We start from the raw sequence: 20,624 nt of genomic DNA, 5'->3' as shown, positions 1-20,624 counted from the left end.
ATACAAAAGTTTTTATTAAAATTCGCGGAAAAATACTTATAGGCCTACCAGCCTAAAACTTTTGAATCACGCGCCTTGGGGAATGCTGGGAGTTCATGGATCAAGGCCTTGTTTTGTTTTGAAGCGTGACCCAAGTGCGCATGCGCGATATCCCTTCTTCTCGCTCCAGCCAGCATCAGTAGCGCATCATCCGAGAGCGATCTTTCGTCAGAAGCGTGTTTTTCTGGACTTGTGCGAGACTTAGAGCATTTGTGTTGCTACAGGACATTCCTAGATATGTCTCAACGACGTGTGGACCGCGAAAGGCGCGTTTTACCTGTCGGAAGGGATCGTGTAAGGCGAGTTTAGGACCTGGATGCTGGCGAGGGGCCAAGCACCCAGCATGACCCCGCGCCTCAAGGCCGTTCTGTGCGGCCACGTGTGGCTGAAAGTGTTTTAGGAACACAGCGTATGCCTTTGGTTACCCCTAGGAAGCATGTGGGCGTCCTTAGGGGCATTCGTAAGCATTTGGGAGGCCTCCAACCAAGGGACATAGATGAATATCTATCGGAGCTTGATCGGGAACATGTCGCAAGTCCTCATTTTGATGGCGGATGGTCATCGAGTGATGAGGACATCAGTCCCGATGAAAGTGAGGATGAATATATGCCCCCAATGTCCATTCAAGGCTCACATCCCGAAAGTGAGCTCGAATTCAGTGGGTTCAGTGCTTACGAGGGGGAATCTGAGGAGGGGGAGGGTGGGGATACGGGGTCAAGTTTTATCGCAGAGGACGATACAGAAAGTGAAGGCCTAAGTGAGGGTGATGGGCCAACAGGGGAGGGTAGAGTGCAATATCGTGCGCGCACGCGCGGGCACGTAGAAGGTCGGCTCGTCGCGCCAGCCAAGGTGAAGGTCGGTCGTCGGAGAGTGACGAGGGGTGGACGGAGGACCCCACCCTTCCTAACATGCACCCCTTCACAGCAACCCCTGGGATCACCGTACCAGTACCCCTGATTGTTTTGGGGTTCATCCAGCTTTTCCTGACGCGGGAATTGCTGGAATACCTGGTACACGAGACGGTGGACTACGCTCGGTACTGCCGGTATGAGCTGAGGACGACCTTGTCGTATTACTGGCGGGGTTGCAACCTCATTGACATGGCGCATTTTTTGGGGCTCCACATTTATTTTGGTATGACACCTGCTGCCGACGTCAGGCAATATTGGAGGAGAAATTATTTTTTATGTATGCCTAATGTGCCTGGCATTATGTCCCGTGATAATTTCCTGGTGTTGGACAGGTACTTCAACGCCTTCAACCAAAGGGCCATACCCCGGAATTACAGTGATCGCCTCATTTTAGTGCGCCCAGTGTTGGATTATATCCGTGAGCAGTGTAGTAATCTCGTGATTCCTGGAAAGAACCTGTCTTTGGATGAGGGGATGATGCCTTACAAAGGACGTCTTAGTATAAAAGTGTATAACCCCAAGAAGCCAAAGAAATATGGTGTGAAATTCTTTCTTATTACAGAGGCCAACACTGGATACGTTGTGGACTTTTCAGTGTATTCCGGGGTCTTCTCCACGCAGCGTGACACTGTATTCAATCTTGTGGGACGTTTCCGTAACCAGGGATATCACCTGTTTATGGATAATTATTATAACTCGGTATCCCTGGCCCAGGAACTGTATGAAGCAGGTGTTCACGTCAGTGGTACCCTTCGGTTGGTGCGTGGGGCCCCGAATGTCCTCAAGAGGTTCGCTAGTCATCCGCAACACCTGGAAGAAAGGAGAGACAGAGTGGCGGCGGAAGGGCGCTGTCTTCGTCATCTGTTGGAAGGGTGTGTCCGACTTGTCCCCATGATTACGACGAGTCATGAACCCATCCAAGAAGAGATCGTACAGCGGAAGAAGACACGTCGACAGGGCCGAGTTGTGTTTGAGGGAGTTTTCGTACCGAGCGGCCTACTGTCATTGGGCACTACAACAGGCACATGGGAGGAGTTGATCTCTTTGATCAGCTCATCCAGTACTATCCCTTCGCCAGGAGAACCAGAAGGTGGACACAGAAGCTCCTCAAATACATCCTTCAGTTGGCCCTCCAAAATGCCTACATACTGTACTGTGGGTACTGCGGTGACAATCTTCCGAGATTGACCCACATACAGTTCCTAGAGGTAGCCGGGAATGCCCTCATCAACTTCGATCCCGATGAGTGGCCTTCCATAACTGACCCCCTGCCCCGAGCTGCAGATCTGCCCCTAGAGGAAAGGGCAGATAGGAGGGCCAACTTCGCTCGACCTGCCGCCGCCCCTGCTGACGACGCCCCTGCTGCCGCCGCCCCTGCTGCCGCCGCCCCTGCTGACGACGCCCCTGCTGCCGCCGCCCCTGCTGACGACGCCCCTGCTGACGACGCCCCTGTGCCGCTGCCCCTGCTGCCGCCGCCCCTGCTGCCGCCGCCCCTGCTGCCGCCGCCCCTGCTGACGACGCCCCTGCTGCCGCCGCCCCTGCTGCCGCCACCCCTGCTGACGACGCCCCTCTTGCTGCCAGCCCCGCCATCACCGCTTCTCGTCGGGTAGTGGACCCTGCGTGTCGGCTGCAGCCAGGGGATCACATACTGGAGGCCTTACAAGGACGAAGGCAGAAACGGTGCCGCGTGTGCCATATGAATGGCAGAAGGAGAGACACCCGGTTCTTCTGTCGTCTCTGGAAAGTTGCTCTTTGCAGGATAGGGGAGTGTGACCGAAAGTACCACACTACGGTCATGCATTGGAGCGTGCCCCCTAAACCGACAGCGGAGAGCGCACGGGGCCGCCGGGTCCATCAGCAGTAAGGGCGCGCGTCTCCCTCCTCCACCTGTACCTCGTCATGTCGAGTGGAAAAAAATGCAAGACTCATCAATGGAGGAGGGAGAAAACAAGAATAGAACGAAGAGTCAGGATTACGAGTAAGTATTCTGCATTTATTTTATATTTATTTTTATATTTATTACAATTTTTTATATATCCTAATCTGTGCATGATAAAATAATAATAAGACATTTCATTGTATGCGAAAAGAGAAGTGTCACCTGCATTCCTTTTATTTATGTATTGGTACCAGAATCGAAGAATGTAATATATATATTTTACATATAAATATATATATATATATATATATATATATATATATATATATATATATATATATATATATATATATATATACTTATAATATATATAATAATTATATATATATATATATATATATATACTATATATATATATATAGATATATATATATTATATATATTATATATATATTATAAATATTGGTTTTTTGGGTAAGCAAATTACTTACAGTCTGGTAATATTCAATCATTTACTTTCACTTTAAAACAAATTGCAAGTCTCAAGAACAATATCTCGATTTATGGTGAATATTTGAAAAAATATTTTTATTCCCTCCGCGCGCCGATTCTCGGCAGCGAATCTCCGAAATGCATAAGTCACATTCTCCTAATATTTGTGCCTTTTCATATTACGCTTTTTTTAGAGGTTTATATATGGAAATGTGCACAAAAAAATGCACAATATAACAAAAAATATTGGAAGGTTGTAGCATTTCTCATTTTTGAAATATTTGCATATAAAGTGCGATAAATAGGAAAAAAACTACGATCGGTCAACTTTGACTCAACCGAAAAGGTCAAAAAACGCATTTGTAACATAAAAATCTTACAGTCTAGTAATATTCAATCATTTATCTTCACTTTAAAACAAATTGCAAGTCTCTAGAACAATATCTCGATTTATGGTGAATTTTTGAAAAAAAAAAAAAAAAATTCCGTCCGCGCGCCGATTCTCGGCAGCGAATCTCCGAAACGCATAGGTCACATTCTCCTAATATTTGTGCCTTTTCATATTACGCTTTTTTTAGAGTTTTATATATGGAAATGTGCGCAAAAACATGCACAATATAACAAAAAATATTGGAAGGTTTAAGCATTTCTCATTTTTGAAATATTTGCATATAAAGTACGATAAGTACGAAAAAAACTACGATCGATCAACTTTGACTCAACCGAAAAGGTCAAAATACGCATTTGTAACATAAAAATCTTACAGTCTAGTAATATTCAATCATTTATCTTCACTTTAAAACAAATTGCAAGTCTCTAGAACAATATCTCGATTTATGGTGAATTTTTGAAAAAAAAAAAAAAATTCCGTCCGCGAGCCGATTCTCGGCAGCGAATCTCCGAAACACATAGGTCACATTCTCCTAATATTTGTGCCTTTTCATATTATGCTTTTTTTATAGTTTTATATATGGAAATGTGCGCAAAAACATGCACAATATAACAATAAATATTGGAAGGTTGTAGCATTTCTCATTTTTGAAATATTTGCATATAAAGTACGATAAGTACGAAAAAAACTACGATCGGTCAACTTTGACTCAACCGAAAAGGTCAAAGTACGCATTTGTAACATAAAAATCTTACAGTCTAGTAATATTCAATCATTTATCTTCACTTTAAAACAAATTGCAAGTCTCTAGAACAATATCTCGATTTATGGTGAATTTTTGAAAAAAATATTTTTATTCCCTCCGCGCGCCGATTCTCGGCAGCGAATCTCCGAAACGCATAGGTCACATTCTCCTAATATTTGTGCTTTTTCATATTACGCTTTTTTTAGAGGTTTATATATGGAAATGTGCGCAAAAACATGCACAATATAACAAAAAATATTGGAAGGTTGTAGCATTTTTCATTTTTGAAATATTTGCATATAAAGTGCGATAAATAGGAAAAAAACTACGATCGGTCAACTTTGACTCAACCGAAATGGTCAAAAAACGCATTTGTAACATAAAAATCTTACAGTCTAGTAATATTCAATCATTTATCTTCAATTTAAAACATATTGCAAGTCTCTAGAACAATATCTCGATTTATGGTGAATATTTGAAAAAAATATTTTTATTCCGTTCGCGCGCCGATTCTCGGCCGAAAATCTCCGAAACGTGTAGGTCACATTCTCCTAATATTTTTGCCTTTTCATATTATGCTTTTTTTAGTTTTATATATGAAAATGTGCGCAAAAACATGCACAATATAACAAAAATTATTGGAAGGTTGTAGCATTTCTCATTTTTTTTATATTTGCATATAAAAAAAATTTTAAACAAAAATTCGACATTCGGTCAACTTTAACTCGTTCGAAATGGTCGAAAACTGCATTTGTAAGCTAAAACTCTTACAGTATCGTAATAGTCCATCATTTACCTTCATTTTGAAACAAATTGCAAGTCTCTATAACAATATTTCGATTTATGGTGAATTTTTTAAAAATTATTTTTTTATGTCCGCGCGCTACGAATTCATGCATCATTTTGTGATAATATTTTCTCTGTGTTGCTTTTATCGTTTTACAATGTGTTATATACCAAAATGATCGCAATTTAGTGCACATTACAACGAAAAAAAAGTAACTTGTCACCTCTAACCGTTTTGCGCACAGCGCGATTTGAATACAATTATATATGAAATTTCGTTTTTGCGCTATCATATATCGCATTATTTATATATGATAATGATCATTTTTTTCATTTCTGATGGTTGCATACTAGACTTCAAGCAATGACAAAAAAAGGAGCCAAAAATGAACTCTTAATCTTGAAAACTAAGCGCGCTGTGATTTTTTGAAAAAAAAAAAATTTTCCGCTTCCGCACTCACTCTCAAACCCCTCCGACACACGGGAGTCATTTTTTTATTTACCGCTCCAGCGTTAGAGGGTTAAGTCCTCTTCAGATAGCGCCGCAGCACTCTAACAAGGGATCGTAAAGGACTCAAACCTAGGGTCAGGGACTGATGGGTTCCAAGTCTTCGCTATGAAGTCTGGGACAAAATTGAGCATAACTGATTCCCATCCCCTCGAGTGTTACACATCGAAGGAAAGTCAGTGTAGTTCTCCAATTCTCTTCATCAATGCCAGGCAAAGCAGGAAAACAGTCTTGAGGGTCAGATCCCTGTCTGATGACTCTCGTAAAGGCTCAAACGTTGCATGAATTAGGCTTCTCAAGACGAGTCACATCTCATGCAGGAGGCCTGAGATCCCTGGGTGGGCAAGACCTTTCAAAGCTTCTCATGAGCAGAGACATCTCCATAGAGGAGGAGATACCTATGTCCTTCAGCTTCACGACTAGGCCCTATAGCCTTTTACAGCTGAAACAGAGAGAAGTTTCTCTCAGTGAAGAAAGCCAAGGAAATCTGCAACCTCCTGAAGAGTAGCTCTGACCAAAGAGAGACCCTGTCTATGACACCAACCACAGAGGACAGCCCACTTTCCCTGGTATATCGCTGAAGAGGACTGCCTGAGGTATCCTGCCATCTCTGTTGCTGTGTTGCGAGAAAATCCTCTCACTTGCAAGAGATGGTGGATAATCTCCAGCCATGAAGCCACAGGGACTACACTTCCTTGTGGTACTGCTCTATGTGGGGTTGACAAAAAAGGTTGGGCCAGAGAGGAATCTCTCTCGGTGCCTCGAAGAAAAGAGCTAGCAGATAAGGATAGCAAATGGCCTAAGGCCATTTGGAAGCCACCAGAATCATCCTCAGTTTCAAAGTGATCAACACCCGGTTGATCACCTTGCAAATCAGACAAAATAGAGGGAAGGCTCATACATCGTGGTTGTCCCATAGGTGATGGAATGTGTCCTCTGCAGCAGCCCGTGGGGTTCGGCACTACAGAACAAAAGCTCTGTAGCTTCCTCTTGTGCCAAGTGGCAAACAGATCTACAACTGGTTACCCCCATAAGTCGAACACTTTCCCTAATGTCTGTGTGAGGGGACCACTCTGTCCCTGTTACCTGATTCTGGCAACTGAGCTTGTCAGCCACTAAATTCCTCTTGCCTGGAATGTATCTGGCTGACAGCTCTACCAAATGAGGCACTGCCCACTCGTGCACCTGCACTGCAAACTGATGGAGTGGGAGGGAATATGCCACTACAGTCAGTCCCCGGTTATCAGCTGGGGTCCCGTTCCCGTAGGTGCCGATAAGCGAAAAACACCATTAACCAAAACCCGGCAATTTATGGTGCCATAATGAGGCTTATGGCATGCCATTAGCCCTTATGGCACACCATAAGGCATCTTATGGCGATGATAAGCATCCTTACGGCATGCCATAAGCACCCTTATGGCGCCGATAGTCGGAACTCAGCCCGTAATGGCACCATAAATCGCCAATTTTATAGACAAGTGCCATAAAAATAAAACCGGATCGTCATTAACTGAGACCGCCGATAACCGGAGACTGCCTGTAATGTGGCGTTGTTGCTCATTAGCACCATGGAGTGTCCCACCACTCGATCCTGAAACTCTTGGATGGCTAAAAAGGACACCTCGAGTCCCAAGATATTGATGTGAAGGTGCTTGTCATGTCCGTTTCACACCCCTGAAGTCAGCAACTCCTCCAGGTGTGCACTCCTTCCCACAGTCAAAGCGTCCGAAAACAGAAGCATGTCTGGAGGATGCGTCTGAAACAGAAGCATGCCCAGAGGGGGAGTTTGATGATCTACTATTTTAAGAGGTTCCTGTCATCCAACCACCATTCTAAATCCTCCGTCACCTCCTCCGAGAGGAGAAAGGGAAAGGATTGAGGGTCTCAACACAGGGACCAAAACTTCTTCAGTCTCCACTGGACAGACCAAAGGTGAAGCCACCCATGAGGGACCAGCTTCTCCAAGGACGACAGATGACTAATCATGACTTGCCATTTCCAAGCTGGCTGCTCCTGTCAAGACAGGTACAGCTGTGCTGCCTTCCTGAATCTGCTGATACAAGAGTCCGAAGGGAAGACTCTTGCTGCTACCATATCTATCAGCATGTCCGGATACTTCAACCTCTGCTTGTGGATGAGATCAGACTTCTTCAGGTTTATCACAATCTCTAGGCTCCGGCAAAAATCAAGAAGTTGCCAGGACGAGCCAATCATCAAGATACCTCAACAGACACATCCCGTGCAAATGGGCCAAAGCTGAAACAAGGGTGAACACGTGTGTGAATACCTGGGAAGCAGTCGGGAGCTTGTAACAGAGTGCCCTGAAATGGTACACTGTCTCCCCGAGAACAAAATGAAGGTCCTTGCAGGAGGACAGATGGATGGGTATTTGAAAATACGCATCCTTCAAGTCCACTGTAAGCATGAAGTCGTTCTGCCTAATTGAAGCAAGCACGGAGCGTGCCGTTTCCATCATGCACCGAGTCTGGCAAATGAAATGGTTCAGGGGAGATAGGCCCCCCCTAAAGGTCTTCTCTACAAGAAAAACCTGGCTGTAAAACTCTGAAGACTGGTCCAACAAGAGTTCCTTAGCACCCTTGTTCAGCAAGGCTTGCACTTCTTTCTTGAGTGCAAGATCCTTCGTTGAACCAGGAACATATGTTGGGAAACAGACCGGAACATTGGTGAGGGGTGGCTGAGACTCGAAGGGAAGTAGATATCCTTCCTGAAGGACGTTTACTACTTGCGTCTCTGCTTTGTATCACTGCCATGTTGCCCAGTGGCTTGACAGGCAGCTCCCCTAACCAATGGCAGTAACTGGAGGGGAACGCAACCCCTAGGGTTTCCCATTCTTCTTTCCCTTGCTCCCTTTTCCGGCAAAAGAAGGAGGCTGGGTATTCCCATGAGTGCCCTTTGGAGCCTGGGACTTCTTAGGGGCCGAGGAAGAGCTAGCTTGACTTGAAGGTCGAGCCACAGTGGAGAGCAAAGACCTGGAGGTATTAACCACCGCCTGGTGAACAAGGTGGTCACTATCTTCAGCCCAATGCTTGTCCACTGCAGCATCTACCAAGTTCCTAGGAAAGAGAGAGGTAGAACCAAGCAACAGTCCATTCCATAAGGTCAATACCGACTCAGGACCTATGGACCTGGCAATCTGATTCAGGACAGGGTCCCTCCTCTTCAACACCAGGTTTGCCGTCTGGTGGGCAAGGTACAAAATGGCCCTACCTTCAGACTGGCAGTCTCCCGAAAGCTAAATCCTTCCCAAGGACGGTGGCACCTTGCTGTGAAAAAGAAACACCTGCAGCAAGATGCTGCAGCGAGAGACCCGGACCTACGCATACTAAGTCCGGGACAACCTGCTTCATCGGCAGAGACCTCTCTGAGGGCTTAAGGTAGTGCTTCTGGCAAGCCAGAGGAAGGGGAAGCTGCCTGTCAGAACAGTTTGCCCAAAGTGAATTCTCTTGCCCAGAGACAAGATTATTCAACTGGTCGAGTATCCCTTCAACAAGCAAGGACCAAGGCAGGCCCACTGAAACCTTGGGTTCCTTTTTCGGTCCCCAGAAGGATTTACGACACAAGGAGCGATCCACAGATAAAGTCAATGCCCCTTCCCCGAGATCATTATGCTAACGAATCAGTGCAATTGTGTATCTCCGCAGAGTCCTCTGTATTTCAAGGGTGTCTGCATCCTGTGGAAGAGGACCCTTGAGTCCTTTAAGGGTGCAGTCCACCCGACCTACTCTCCCTACAGGAGGGAAAACCTTGCCAGACCCCTTGAACCATCCTGGCCTACTTGGGCATACAACCAGTGCGATATTGTCATAAGTCAGATCAGAACAAATTTGTCCTCTGCAATGAAAGCAAACTGAATGAGTCATATTTGGATGATGTCAACCTGGTATTGCAGCCCTTGCTACAATAATGGTTGGTATTGCAGCCCTTGCTACAATACTGGTTACTAGATACACAAGTGTCAGACATATTCACAATTGAGTAATCTTTAATCAAGCTAAACTAAACTAAGTAAAATAAGCCCAGAGGCTACCAAAATGCAAGATACTTCACCAAATTCGGCAAAAGCCAAGACCATCCAGTGAACAAATCCTGAACAAAACAAAACCAAAGCTGCTAAAAACTGATCTCCAGTCATTGAGTGGCAAAATAAATTTGAGTTATTCGACTAAATAGTGCCTATTCTTCCCAACAATGGGTGGTATCAATTACCTACACCAAAAACAAAAGAGCACTACAGCAGATTTCAAAATCTAAAGCTGCAGTTTAAGTAGAAACTAATAGCTATGTACAGTATATGCTGGTGTATAAGGCACGGTATGATAGCCATACAAGACAACCCTCAATTTATTAAATTAAATAACTCAATCATCTGATGCAAGTCACTTGGTACATAAATAAAAAAAATAATGATTGGAATTATCGTACCAAAAATGTGTGAAATCGGTATCTTCAAGATTTCAAAATGTTTGGCAAAGCTAATCATTACAACAAAATACTTTTGTATTCCCTTAGGAAAAATATGTGGTAAACATCATGAAAAATGCTCAATGCCTGTGAAATCACTATCGGCAGAGTAATACCCATTGGAAGTGGATCCCCATGAATGTATTCCTTTAAAATTGAAAAGAATCCCAGTATTAAGGATAACGAGAACTATTGATATCACAAAACCCTTTGACTTGATTATAAAACACTACCAAGGAAATAGTACTGGTCGTTAATTAATAAACAACAAGTCAAGCACGACTGGTAACTCCGAATAATGAGCAGACAGCAAAATGTTTAAGAAGCAAAAGCACTGTCTGACAATGGCAAAAACACACATATACTGCATTTAATTTACTGCATTTATAAATAAAGTACATAGTTGCAATTTTCAAACCCAGCTTTGATAATTTACGAATGAAACGTACCTCAGAATTAAGTTCCATTCGGCAACTACAGACAGTGATGACATTGGTAGAACAAAACCACCTGATTTTTTTAAGAATGTAAACAAAATCAAAATGCAAATGGCAGATCTCTCTGTTCATATTATAATATGATAACATAGTAGTAATAATACATGCAATATGATTAGATACAGTAAAACAACAGTCCTATTAAAATAATTTTTTTAATATACAACTATTAGACTTTTGTTAACAAGTCTCTCTCTCTCTCTCTCTCTCTCTCTCCAACCATAATGATGATGATCCATCCATCATTAAAAATTCCAGGTTTTAGAATTACAGATGAAGTGATTGCAAACCTGTACCAACATAAATACCCGAATCAAGAAACAGGTGATTGCCAATTTCATTTGCCATAACTATCAGGCTTTTATTAACAGCAGAGTTGTCATATTGTTAAATCCTGCTGATTCTCAATGGCTTGCAAAGTAAAAATAAAATACATTTTAACTCATTCTTCACTCAATGGTGATCTAAAGAAAGAATCCCAGCAAATTGAAGCTGCAGGTTATAGCAGAGGCTGAATAAAATGAATAACGGAGCAGGCAAAAGTGATGTCCAGAACTAGCGAAATCACGCTTCATGTTTAAACAATCAATAGCAGCTATTGGCAATGAAAATATCAATAGAGTACTCAATCAGCTAAAATTTGAGAATGTAAACGAACCAAATGCATATAGCATACGATGACAATGTTTATATTGTGTAATAGGTTTAATTTTTGTAAATTATAATTTTCTCAAAAAAATATTTAGTTTATACATAGAGCTTTTCAGTTTTTAGAATTACAGATAGAGATTGTGCACCTGTAACAAAGTGAGAGTTCAATCATCCTAACACCTAATTAGCAATTATCCACATAATTACTATAATTACAGTTGTTTTGTTTATAGCATCAATAGTTGTGTTGCTAACGATTCACTTGAATTACCTACTGATTTTACCATTATTACAGATGTTCTGTTTAGTGTCGATAGTTGTGACAATAGTTAACTACTGACACAACTATCGACACTTCAGGGATTAACCAATCATCAAAAATCTCCGCAGGATTTAAGGTTTGCTATTTATACTCAGCGTATACGATAACCCTCAATTTTGAGGGTGATTTTTCATGGTTGAAAGGTCACCTTATACGGTAATTACTTGGTAAGTTACTTACATAAAACATATACGGTAATTACGTGGTAAGTTACTTATATAAAACAAATACTTAGTAATAATACACAGAAAAAATTAACACTGTACAGCTTAGTGACTTGTAACAATTTACATCTCATCAAGAATAACCAACCTTAAATCTTGAACCATCTTCTTGGATGAAATAATAATCCACAGCACTCAGTAATCGCTTGTCTTCATCCAAAATTTCCGTCTGAAAACATAAAATTTTAATTTAATGTTAAGACAAGTTTTAAACTTAAAATGGGCACTTGACTTCAACAAAAACAAAAGAGCTACAAACATTTTTCAATCATCATGCAAGTCAAAATACATGGAGAAAACTGATAGAAGTACATGAAAAAATTGATAAAAGTATAAAATACTAAAATAATAGTTTTCCATTAGCCAGATTTACAAACTAATTCTCATGAACTAAAAATTGACACACCAAATGCTGAATAGTAGTTTGCATTAACACAACAACACAGTAACTAGCAAAAGTTGATAAAACTTCCCATTTCCAGGGAGAATCATTATACCCATTACGAGACCTTGTTCCTTAAGTGCCTGAGAACTTAGGACCCTGTGTATAATTATATCAATCAAATGGCTGAGAGTAAGGTATTCCTGGCCAACTGATGAGGTTGCACTTACGAAACAGACAAAATCACTTTTAATTTGGTATTCATTTGTAGAAATACAGTACCACCCATTTTAATATACTACAATTACTACAGTAATTAGTAGGAACTGAATGAGTTACAAGTTTCTCAATAACATTGTCCTCTGACTAGCAATCATAATAACAGCCTACCTGTATGAGTACTGAGTACCTAGGACTTACTTATCTTGATTCAAATCTCATCTTGGACTATTTTTCATATGAAATTAATGGATGTATCACTTCCACACAAGCATATCTTAAAAGCCTTTTGATATTTTATGAAAGGAATGACCCAAAGATTATAAGAAAATTGCAGTGTAGTTACATAAAATCAGCTCTCAACATTCACTTCAATGCCTTGCAACCATGGAAATAAAACTCATGACTCCAGAACACTGATGCTATATAAGGCCCTCTTACAACCACTAATCAAAATTCTATTATGCTGTTGGGTAATCAAAACTTCATTTGGTACATTTGTGCATTAGTGCTTAACGCATAAGTTATGAAAATAGGAAACTTGCCAATAAATGACTGAAATCCTTATACGTATATATATATATGTACTATAATTGTATAAATTATCTAAATTATTCTCCATTATTGTAATGGAAAATAGTTGAAGGTGGAAGGATTTCATCCATTATAAGCTGTATGATTAAGTTATCTAGACATAAAAATAACCACCAACTAATCCTAAAAAATCTATGAACCTTCTTTCTGTTAAACAAGAACAAACTGGCATCTCAACTTAATGGACAGTTTGTGGGTCATGCCACTGTGTGATAAATATCTGTCTCATCCTTTCTTCCCTCCCTTGTTATGTATTGGTATTTTCATCACAAGTTTTGAGACGGGTCCTATAAGCTTTTATACAGAGGTAGGCCTAAAAAAAATACTGTAGCTATGCACTGTGATTATGTATGCACAATTGTCACCTGATTTTATACTGAGCAAACAACTATCTCTGTCCTACATTTTGTTAGTTCTACATTAAAAATCTAGAAAACTTTCATCACAATCTTGTGTGAGTGTGCTGTGCTTATTAAAGATGCATTACAGAAATACTGTACACTAGTAGCACTGGTATTTACTTGGAGTGGCTTATGAAAATTTGCAAAATCCTTACACCTAAACATGACACAAGTCACCTGAGCTTAGATTTTAATATATCATTGGTTGAATTCTTGGTTTAACAAGTAATAGTGCACTAATTTTACTGATTAACAGAAAATATATTAATCACATTTTATTTGGGGATATTTACCAGTACTTTATCAATACTTGGAATAACACAACAACAACAAAAGACAGAAAGCAAGAGCGAATTATAACTTCTGTAAGCAATCATCTATTTACTCCCTCTTTCTCTCTTTCCTTGTGTATTCTTATCTTATTCAGTTTTGATAAAGTTAAATATGACTGCTTCCAAAAGTTGCAATGTAGTACTCCCTTCTCTCTTGTGTATCATTATCTAATTCAAAATACTATTGATAAACATTAATAAATAAAATCTTACTACACTATAATGGGTGTTATGTCTGTCCATCCATCTGTCGTTCAATCACGGCCAAACAGCTGGTCCGATGGGCATGAAACTTGGCAAGGTTACAGTGGGGACCCCTAAGACGGATTATAATGGGGTTTCATCCTACCTCCCCCTGCTCCAAAGGGAGTGGGGGTGGAGGTAAGAAAGGATTCCCTGAAACGGAGCTGGTTTTGCCCGTGAAATGGGACTGGTTATACCCGTAGACTTAGGTACTTTACGAATTTGTCATACATAATAGTTGAAAAACACTAGCAAGTCACTTACATGAAGTAGCAGATGAATATGCTTTTAGTAAGGATTGGTAAATTGCTAGTATGTTAATACAAGTATTACAGTGCATTACATATTTAACCAGTGTTTCAACCAATGGCATAAGAACAGGGTGAAGATCTTGAACATTAATGTATGCTATACCAAATATAAAACAATATTTCTGTAAGCACAGATTTGGTCGAAATCTTCATTCCATCTGAGCTATGTCTGGCAAAGAAAAGGACATACACTGACACCCGAACTGCCTGCAATTGGCAGTTAGCTATTCATCAAAAACCAGAGTGGCAGTTAAAGGCATGAGTACATGATGTGCAAAGGTGCATACTGTACTGTATACACATAAACATTAACCAAACAAAAAATAACATTCAGAACTCACAGGATGCATGTTAAGCAACCATCCGACTTTCTCTGCAGTTTCTTTGTAACGGTGAAAGCCAAATTTTGCATCAACAGCGTCATTCTCCAAACTTTGCTGAAGACGTCGATCTGAGCCATCATCCTGTATACTGTAACAAACAAAAATGATATTGTTATAATACAATAAAGTTTCATACATACTTACCTGGCAGATATATACTTAGCTAAGACTCCGTCGTCCCCGACAGAAATTCAAATTTCGCGCCACTCGCTACCGGTAGGTCAGGTGATCTACCTGCCTGCCCTGGGCGGCAGGACTAGGAACCATTCCCGTTTTCTATCATATTTTCTCTCTTCCACCTGTCTCCTGCGGGGAGGCTGGGTGGGCCATTAATCGTATATATCTGCCAGGTAAGTATGTATGAAACTTTATTGTATTATAACAATATCATTTTCATACAATGAACTTACCTGTCAGATATATACTTAGCTGATTGGCACCCTTTGGTGGAGGGTCAGAGACAGCTAATATGGAATAGACAGGTAAACAACATATGTTGTAGGTATAAAAGAAAAACCTTGGTTCCTACCTGATAGGTGGTAGACTTCGTGGCTGTAGCCCGGTAGTCTGCATCACCTCAAGACTTTAGCGAGATATTAGATCTATGGCTAGAGTTCTTGTGGGTCTGTCGATGGGTATATGAACCGCTTACTCGGCAGAGCCTGAAAGGACTTTGTCAATGGGTACTGGACCACTTCTATGACAACACACCTTGTGAAGGAGCATAACCAATCCCGACCACCTGATCCTAACCACCATGTTAGTATATAGAATTGTTCTGAGTTATCCCCGAACTCATTACAAACAACCCATAACTCGAAACGAAAACGCATTCATACAAAAATTCTCAAAAAAAAAAAAAAAAAAATTTAATACTCCTCTAAAAGATATCACAAAGAGTTCCTTACTGAACAACAGTGACTGGCCGCCAGTGCAGCACCGAGCCCTCTTTGTCAGCAGAAATCTAGAACATATCTAGTAGAAGGTATGTACAAAGTTAAGGATTGGTGTTTGCTCCCGTACCCAGTATCGTATCCGCCGATACAAAAGGCCCCAGAGAAAAACATTTCTCGTAGGTCACGCGAACGTCTTTAAGATAGTGAGATGCAAATACCGAAATTGCACCTCCAATATGTCGTATCAATGATTTTCTTTAGCGACATATTCTTCTGAAAAGAGAGAGACGTCGCCACTGCTCTAACTTCATGGGCTTTTACTCTTAAAAGCGGAAAAGAGTCGTCAGGACAGAACTTGTGAGCATCTGTAATGACGCTCCTAATGAAGAAAGCTAATGCGTTCTTAGACATGATTCTTGTGGGGTCCTTAATCTAACACCAAAGACTTTGTCTAGAGCCTCCCATTTGTTTGTTTCTTTCTTTGTAAGTAGAACTTCAAGGCTCTTACCGGGCAAAGAGACCTTTCTGTTTCTCTCCCTACTAGACTCAATAAGCCTTTGATCTCGAATCTCTTGGGCCAGGGATTCGATGGTTTCATTTTTCGCTAGAAAAAGTGTTCTAAACGAGCAGAAGGCCGAGTCTCTGTTAAAGCCGACTTCATCTTCCAGGGCATGAAGTTCCCCAACTCTTTTGGCTGTCGCCAAAGATAGGAGAAACAAGCATTTCCTTGTTATATCCCTGAACGAAGCTACATGGGAGGCTCAAATCTGTCAGACGAAAGGAACTTGAGAACTACATCCAGGTTCCAGCTGGGAGGAGTTAGTTCCTTAGATTTTGTCGTTTCAAACGATCTAATCAAGTTGTGCAGATCTTTATTCTCAGCAATCTCTAGGCCTCTGTTTCTGAAGACTGCCGAAAGCATGCTCCTGTATCCTTTGATCGTCGATACAGATAAGTGAGAGACCTCTCTCAAGAACAAAAGGAAATCAGCGATTTCGGTTATAGAGGTACTGGAGGAGGACAACTTCTTAGACTTACACCACCTTCTGAATACCTCCCACTTCGACTGATAGACTCGTCTAGTGGAAGCTCTGCGGGCTCTAGCGATAGCGCTTGCAGCTTCGCGAGAAAAACCCCTCGCTCTGACAAGTCTTTCGATAGTCGAAAGGCAGTCAGCGCGAGAGCGGGGAGGTTTGATGAAACCTCTCGAAGTGTGGCTGTCTGAGAAGATCCATCCTTTTTGGAAGGGATCTTGGGAAGTCTACTGTCCACTCCAGCACCTCTGCAAACCAATCTTGTGCTGGCCAAAACGGGGCTATCAGGGTCATCCTTGTCCCGTTGGACGCTACGAACTTTCTCAACACTTGTCCCAGGATTTTGAAAGGGGGGAAAGCGTACACGTCCACATGAGACCAGTCTAGCAGGAAGGCGTCGACCACGAGAGCTCTTGGGTCTTCCACCACTGAACAAAAGACTTCCAGCCTTTTGGAAAGGAATGTGGCGAACAGATCTACGTGAGGAGTGCCCCAAAGATCCCAAAGACTCTGACACACCTCTGAATGAAGAGTCCATTCTGTGTGAAGGACCTGGCTTCTCCTGCTCAGTCTGTCCGCCCTGACGTTTCTCGTACCCTGAACAAATCTTGTCAGGAGGGAGATGTTCCTCTGTGAGGTCCAAATTAGCAGATCTCTTGCTATCTCGTATAGAGACACGGAGTGCGTTCCTCCTTGCTTCCGAATGTAGGACAGGGCTGTAGTGTTGTCCACATTCACTTGGACCACACTGTTTGTCACAAAGGGTTCGAAGAACTTTAGCGCCAAGTGAACTGCTAGAAGTTCTTTGCAATTTATGTGCCAGGACACCTGTGCTGCCTTCCAGGTGCCTGACACTTCTCTCGGTCCTAGTGTTGCTCCCCAACCCTTCTCCGATGCGTCTGAATACAACACTCAGCTTGGGTTCGGAACTTCCAGAGAAATTCCCTTGTTCTCTTTTAGAGGGGACAACCACCATTGCAGGTGGTGGTTTCATCTCCATTGGAAGGAGAAAACTGTCGGAGATTTGAAGTCCCCGTCTTCCAGTTCCAAGATCTCCTTAGGAAAAACTGAAGAGGACGAAGATGCAGTCTTCCTAGAGGAAAGAACTGTTCGAGCGAGGAAAGGGTGCCTAGAAGGCTTAACCATTCCCTCGCCGAAGTCCGTTCTTTCCCTAAGAACGAGAGAGACTTTTTCCAAGCCTCTCACGATTCTCTCTTGCGAAGGAAATACTCGAAAACCCCGAGAATCCATCTGAATCCCCAGATAGACCAAGTTCTGTCTGGGAATCAGCTGTGACTTCTCGAGGTTCACGAGTAGTCCCAACGCCTTTATCAGGTCTAGGGTCAAAGAAAGGTCCTCCAAACACTGTCTCTCTGTTCTGGCCCTGATGAGCCAATCGTCCAGATATAGAGAGATGTTGACGCCTTTGAGGTGAAGAAACCTCGCCACATTCTTCATCAGGTTTGTGAAGACCTGAGGAGCTGTGGACAGGCCGAAACACAAGGCCCTGAACTGAAAGATCCTTCCCCCGTCATGAAACGGAGGTACTTCTTCGACGAAGGGTGAATCGGGACATGAAAATAGGCGTCCTGGAGATCCAGCGACACCATCCAATCTCCTTGACGCAAAGCCGCCAGGACTGAGGCCGAAGCCTCCATAGAGAACTTCTCCTTTAGAACGAACTTGTTCAGAGCGCTGACATCTAGTACTGGTCTCCAGCCCCCCGAGGCTTTCGCAACCAGGAAAAGAAAAGCCGATTTGTAAAACCCAGAGAGTTTTGCTCTAGAACTATTCTATAGCTCTTTTGTCCCACATTTGATTCACCATCAGACGAAGAGTATCTCTCAGTACAGGGTCCCTGTATCTGGCTGACAGTTCCCGCGCAATGGCCGTTAGGGGAGGACTGTCCTGGAAGGGGATAAGATATCCCTTCCTGATTATGGACATCGAAGAGGCGTCCGAGTTTTATTGTGTGACCAAGCGTCTGCAAATTCGAGAAGCCTGGCACCCACTGGTGTTTGGAGGTTGTCTGTCTCACTTCCTTTTCTTAAAGGGACGGGAAGAAGCTTTACCTCTCCTCTCAGGACCTCTTCTCTTAGAGGGAGCTCTGGAGAGAGGGCCTCCTCGGAAAGGGCTGAACCGTAGAAGTCGGTCCTTTCTTGTCAACCGAAACAAGGGGTCTCTTCTTCCTTGCAGTTTGCAGGAGAAGATCCTGTGGTCGCCTTCTCAGTCAGTGATCGAGAAATGTCCTTCACTAACTGAGAAGGAAACAAGAAGTCAGACATGGGAGCGAAAACCAGGGCTGCTCTCTGTGAGGGAGAAACCGCCTTGGTTAGGAAAGAACTAAAAATACTCCTCTTCTTAAGGAGTACCGCTCCGAAAAGAGAGGAGATTTCTCCCGATCCGTCTTGTACTGCCTTGTCAATACAAGAAAGAATACTCAGAATGACTTCGGGGTCTAGACCTTCCGAGTCATGAGCCTTCTTAGACATCACCCCAAGGGACCAGTCTAGGAAATTAAACACTTCCAAAATATGGAAGAGGCCCTTGAGGAGATGATCCGTCTCCGAAATCGCCCAAGACACACGAGCTCCATTCAAAGCGTGTCTCCGTGATGAATCAACCAAGGTTGAAAAGTCCGCTTCGGCTGCCGCTGGAGAGAAAGGCCCATGTTCTCCCCAGTTCGGTACCAGAAACCTCTCTTGCCAGAAAGTATGGCTGGAGGCATACAGAAGGTGGTTCTGCCCAGATCCTTCTTTGACAACATCCATTTGTCTAAAGACTGTAGCGCTCTCTTCATAGAGATCGTAGGTCTCATCTTCAAGACCGACGAAGACTTTGGTACAACCGCACTCGAAAACAGTGATCGAGGCGAAGGAGGAGCCGCAGGAGTCAAAGAATCTCCGTATTCCTGCAAAAGAAGGTCTGTCAGAACTCTATAGTTAGAGACTCCTTCTCTACCGTTACCCTCTTCTTCCGAATCTCCTTCTACACCTTGTGGAGAATCGGCCTGAAAAACGAGAGGATCTTCATCCCGTTCTCTCTCTACTGGTGACAAGCTCCTACTAGGAGAGGGACTCATAGAGTGAACAAACTCTCTCTCTCAAGTCTAAAAGAAGTCTCGTGTCTGCTTGACTTCTCACGCCTGGAAAGCTCCTCGCGCTTGGCTGGCGCCTCGCGCTTGTCTGGCGCCTCGCGCTTGGCTGGCGCTTCTCGCTTGGCTGGAGCTTGTTGCCTGGCTGGCATCTCGCGCCTGGCTGACGCCTCGCGCTTGTCTGGCGCCTCACGCAAAGCTGACTCCTCGCGCCTGGCTGGCGTCTCGCGCTTGGCTGAATCCTCGCGCCTCGCGCTTGGCTGAATCCTCGCGCCTGAGCGTATCCTTATCTAGAGCAACTCGCTCGGATAGCTCCTGACGCTTGCACGACTCTTCGCGCCTGGAAGACGTCCCATGTCTGGAGGACGCTTCACGTCTGGCCAGTGAAAGAAGACGAGACTTCTTAATAGGAAGTCTAGCGTCCTTCTTGCGAGGGGGATCCCTCGAAAGAACTCCAACCAAAGAGGCTATCTGCTCTTGTACTGCAAGCAATATCCTCTTGGAAGCCACACCAGCGTCCTCTTCAATAGAAAGAAGCAGGAGACTCGAAGGAGTGCGATCCATCAAATACTGTTCGAGGAGGCGTCGAAACCAGCTTAGCCTTCTTGATAGAAGAAGGAGCTTCCTCCGAGAAGCGTTCCGGGCTCGAGTCGAACGCGCGCTCTTTCCAATGCCTTTTCAGTGGCCTAGAAAGATCCGAGTCCTTCCACCCTCGTTTAGGTGAAGGAGAACCGGACGACGAGAAACAATCTTGTAGGACGCTTCTATTAGAGCGGTCCTGAGCAGACTGTAACGAAACAGAACCTGC

At 43.1% G+C, this 20,624-nt stretch overlaps 1 protein-coding gene across 1 annotated transcript in view; it reads right to left on the bottom strand.

The window, feature by feature from the left end:
* LOC135212653 (DNA polymerase epsilon catalytic subunit A-like) overlaps positions 1–20,624 on the bottom strand; it is a 186,244-nt gene that overhangs the window by 102,706 nt on the left and 62,914 nt on the right. Inside the window, exons 2-3 of the mRNA XM_064246280.1 lie at positions 14,751–14,880; positions 12,016–12,096 (exon numbers count right to left, since the gene is read on the bottom strand). Of these exons, the coding sequence (XP_064102350.1) occupies positions 12,016–12,096; positions 14,751–14,880 (211 nt within the window). The remainder of the gene's footprint in view (positions 1–12,015; positions 12,097–14,750; positions 14,881–20,624) is intronic.

This window comes from Macrobrachium nipponense, chromosome 41 (assembly GCF_015104395.2).
Source record: "Macrobrachium nipponense isolate FS-2020 chromosome 41, ASM1510439v2, whole genome shotgun sequence".
Classification (NCBI taxonomy): Eukaryota; Metazoa; Arthropoda; class Malacostraca; order Decapoda; family Palaemonidae; genus Macrobrachium; species Macrobrachium nipponense.
Note: the sequence above shows the minus strand (reverse complement) of the source record. Positions and strands in the feature narration are given on the sequence as shown.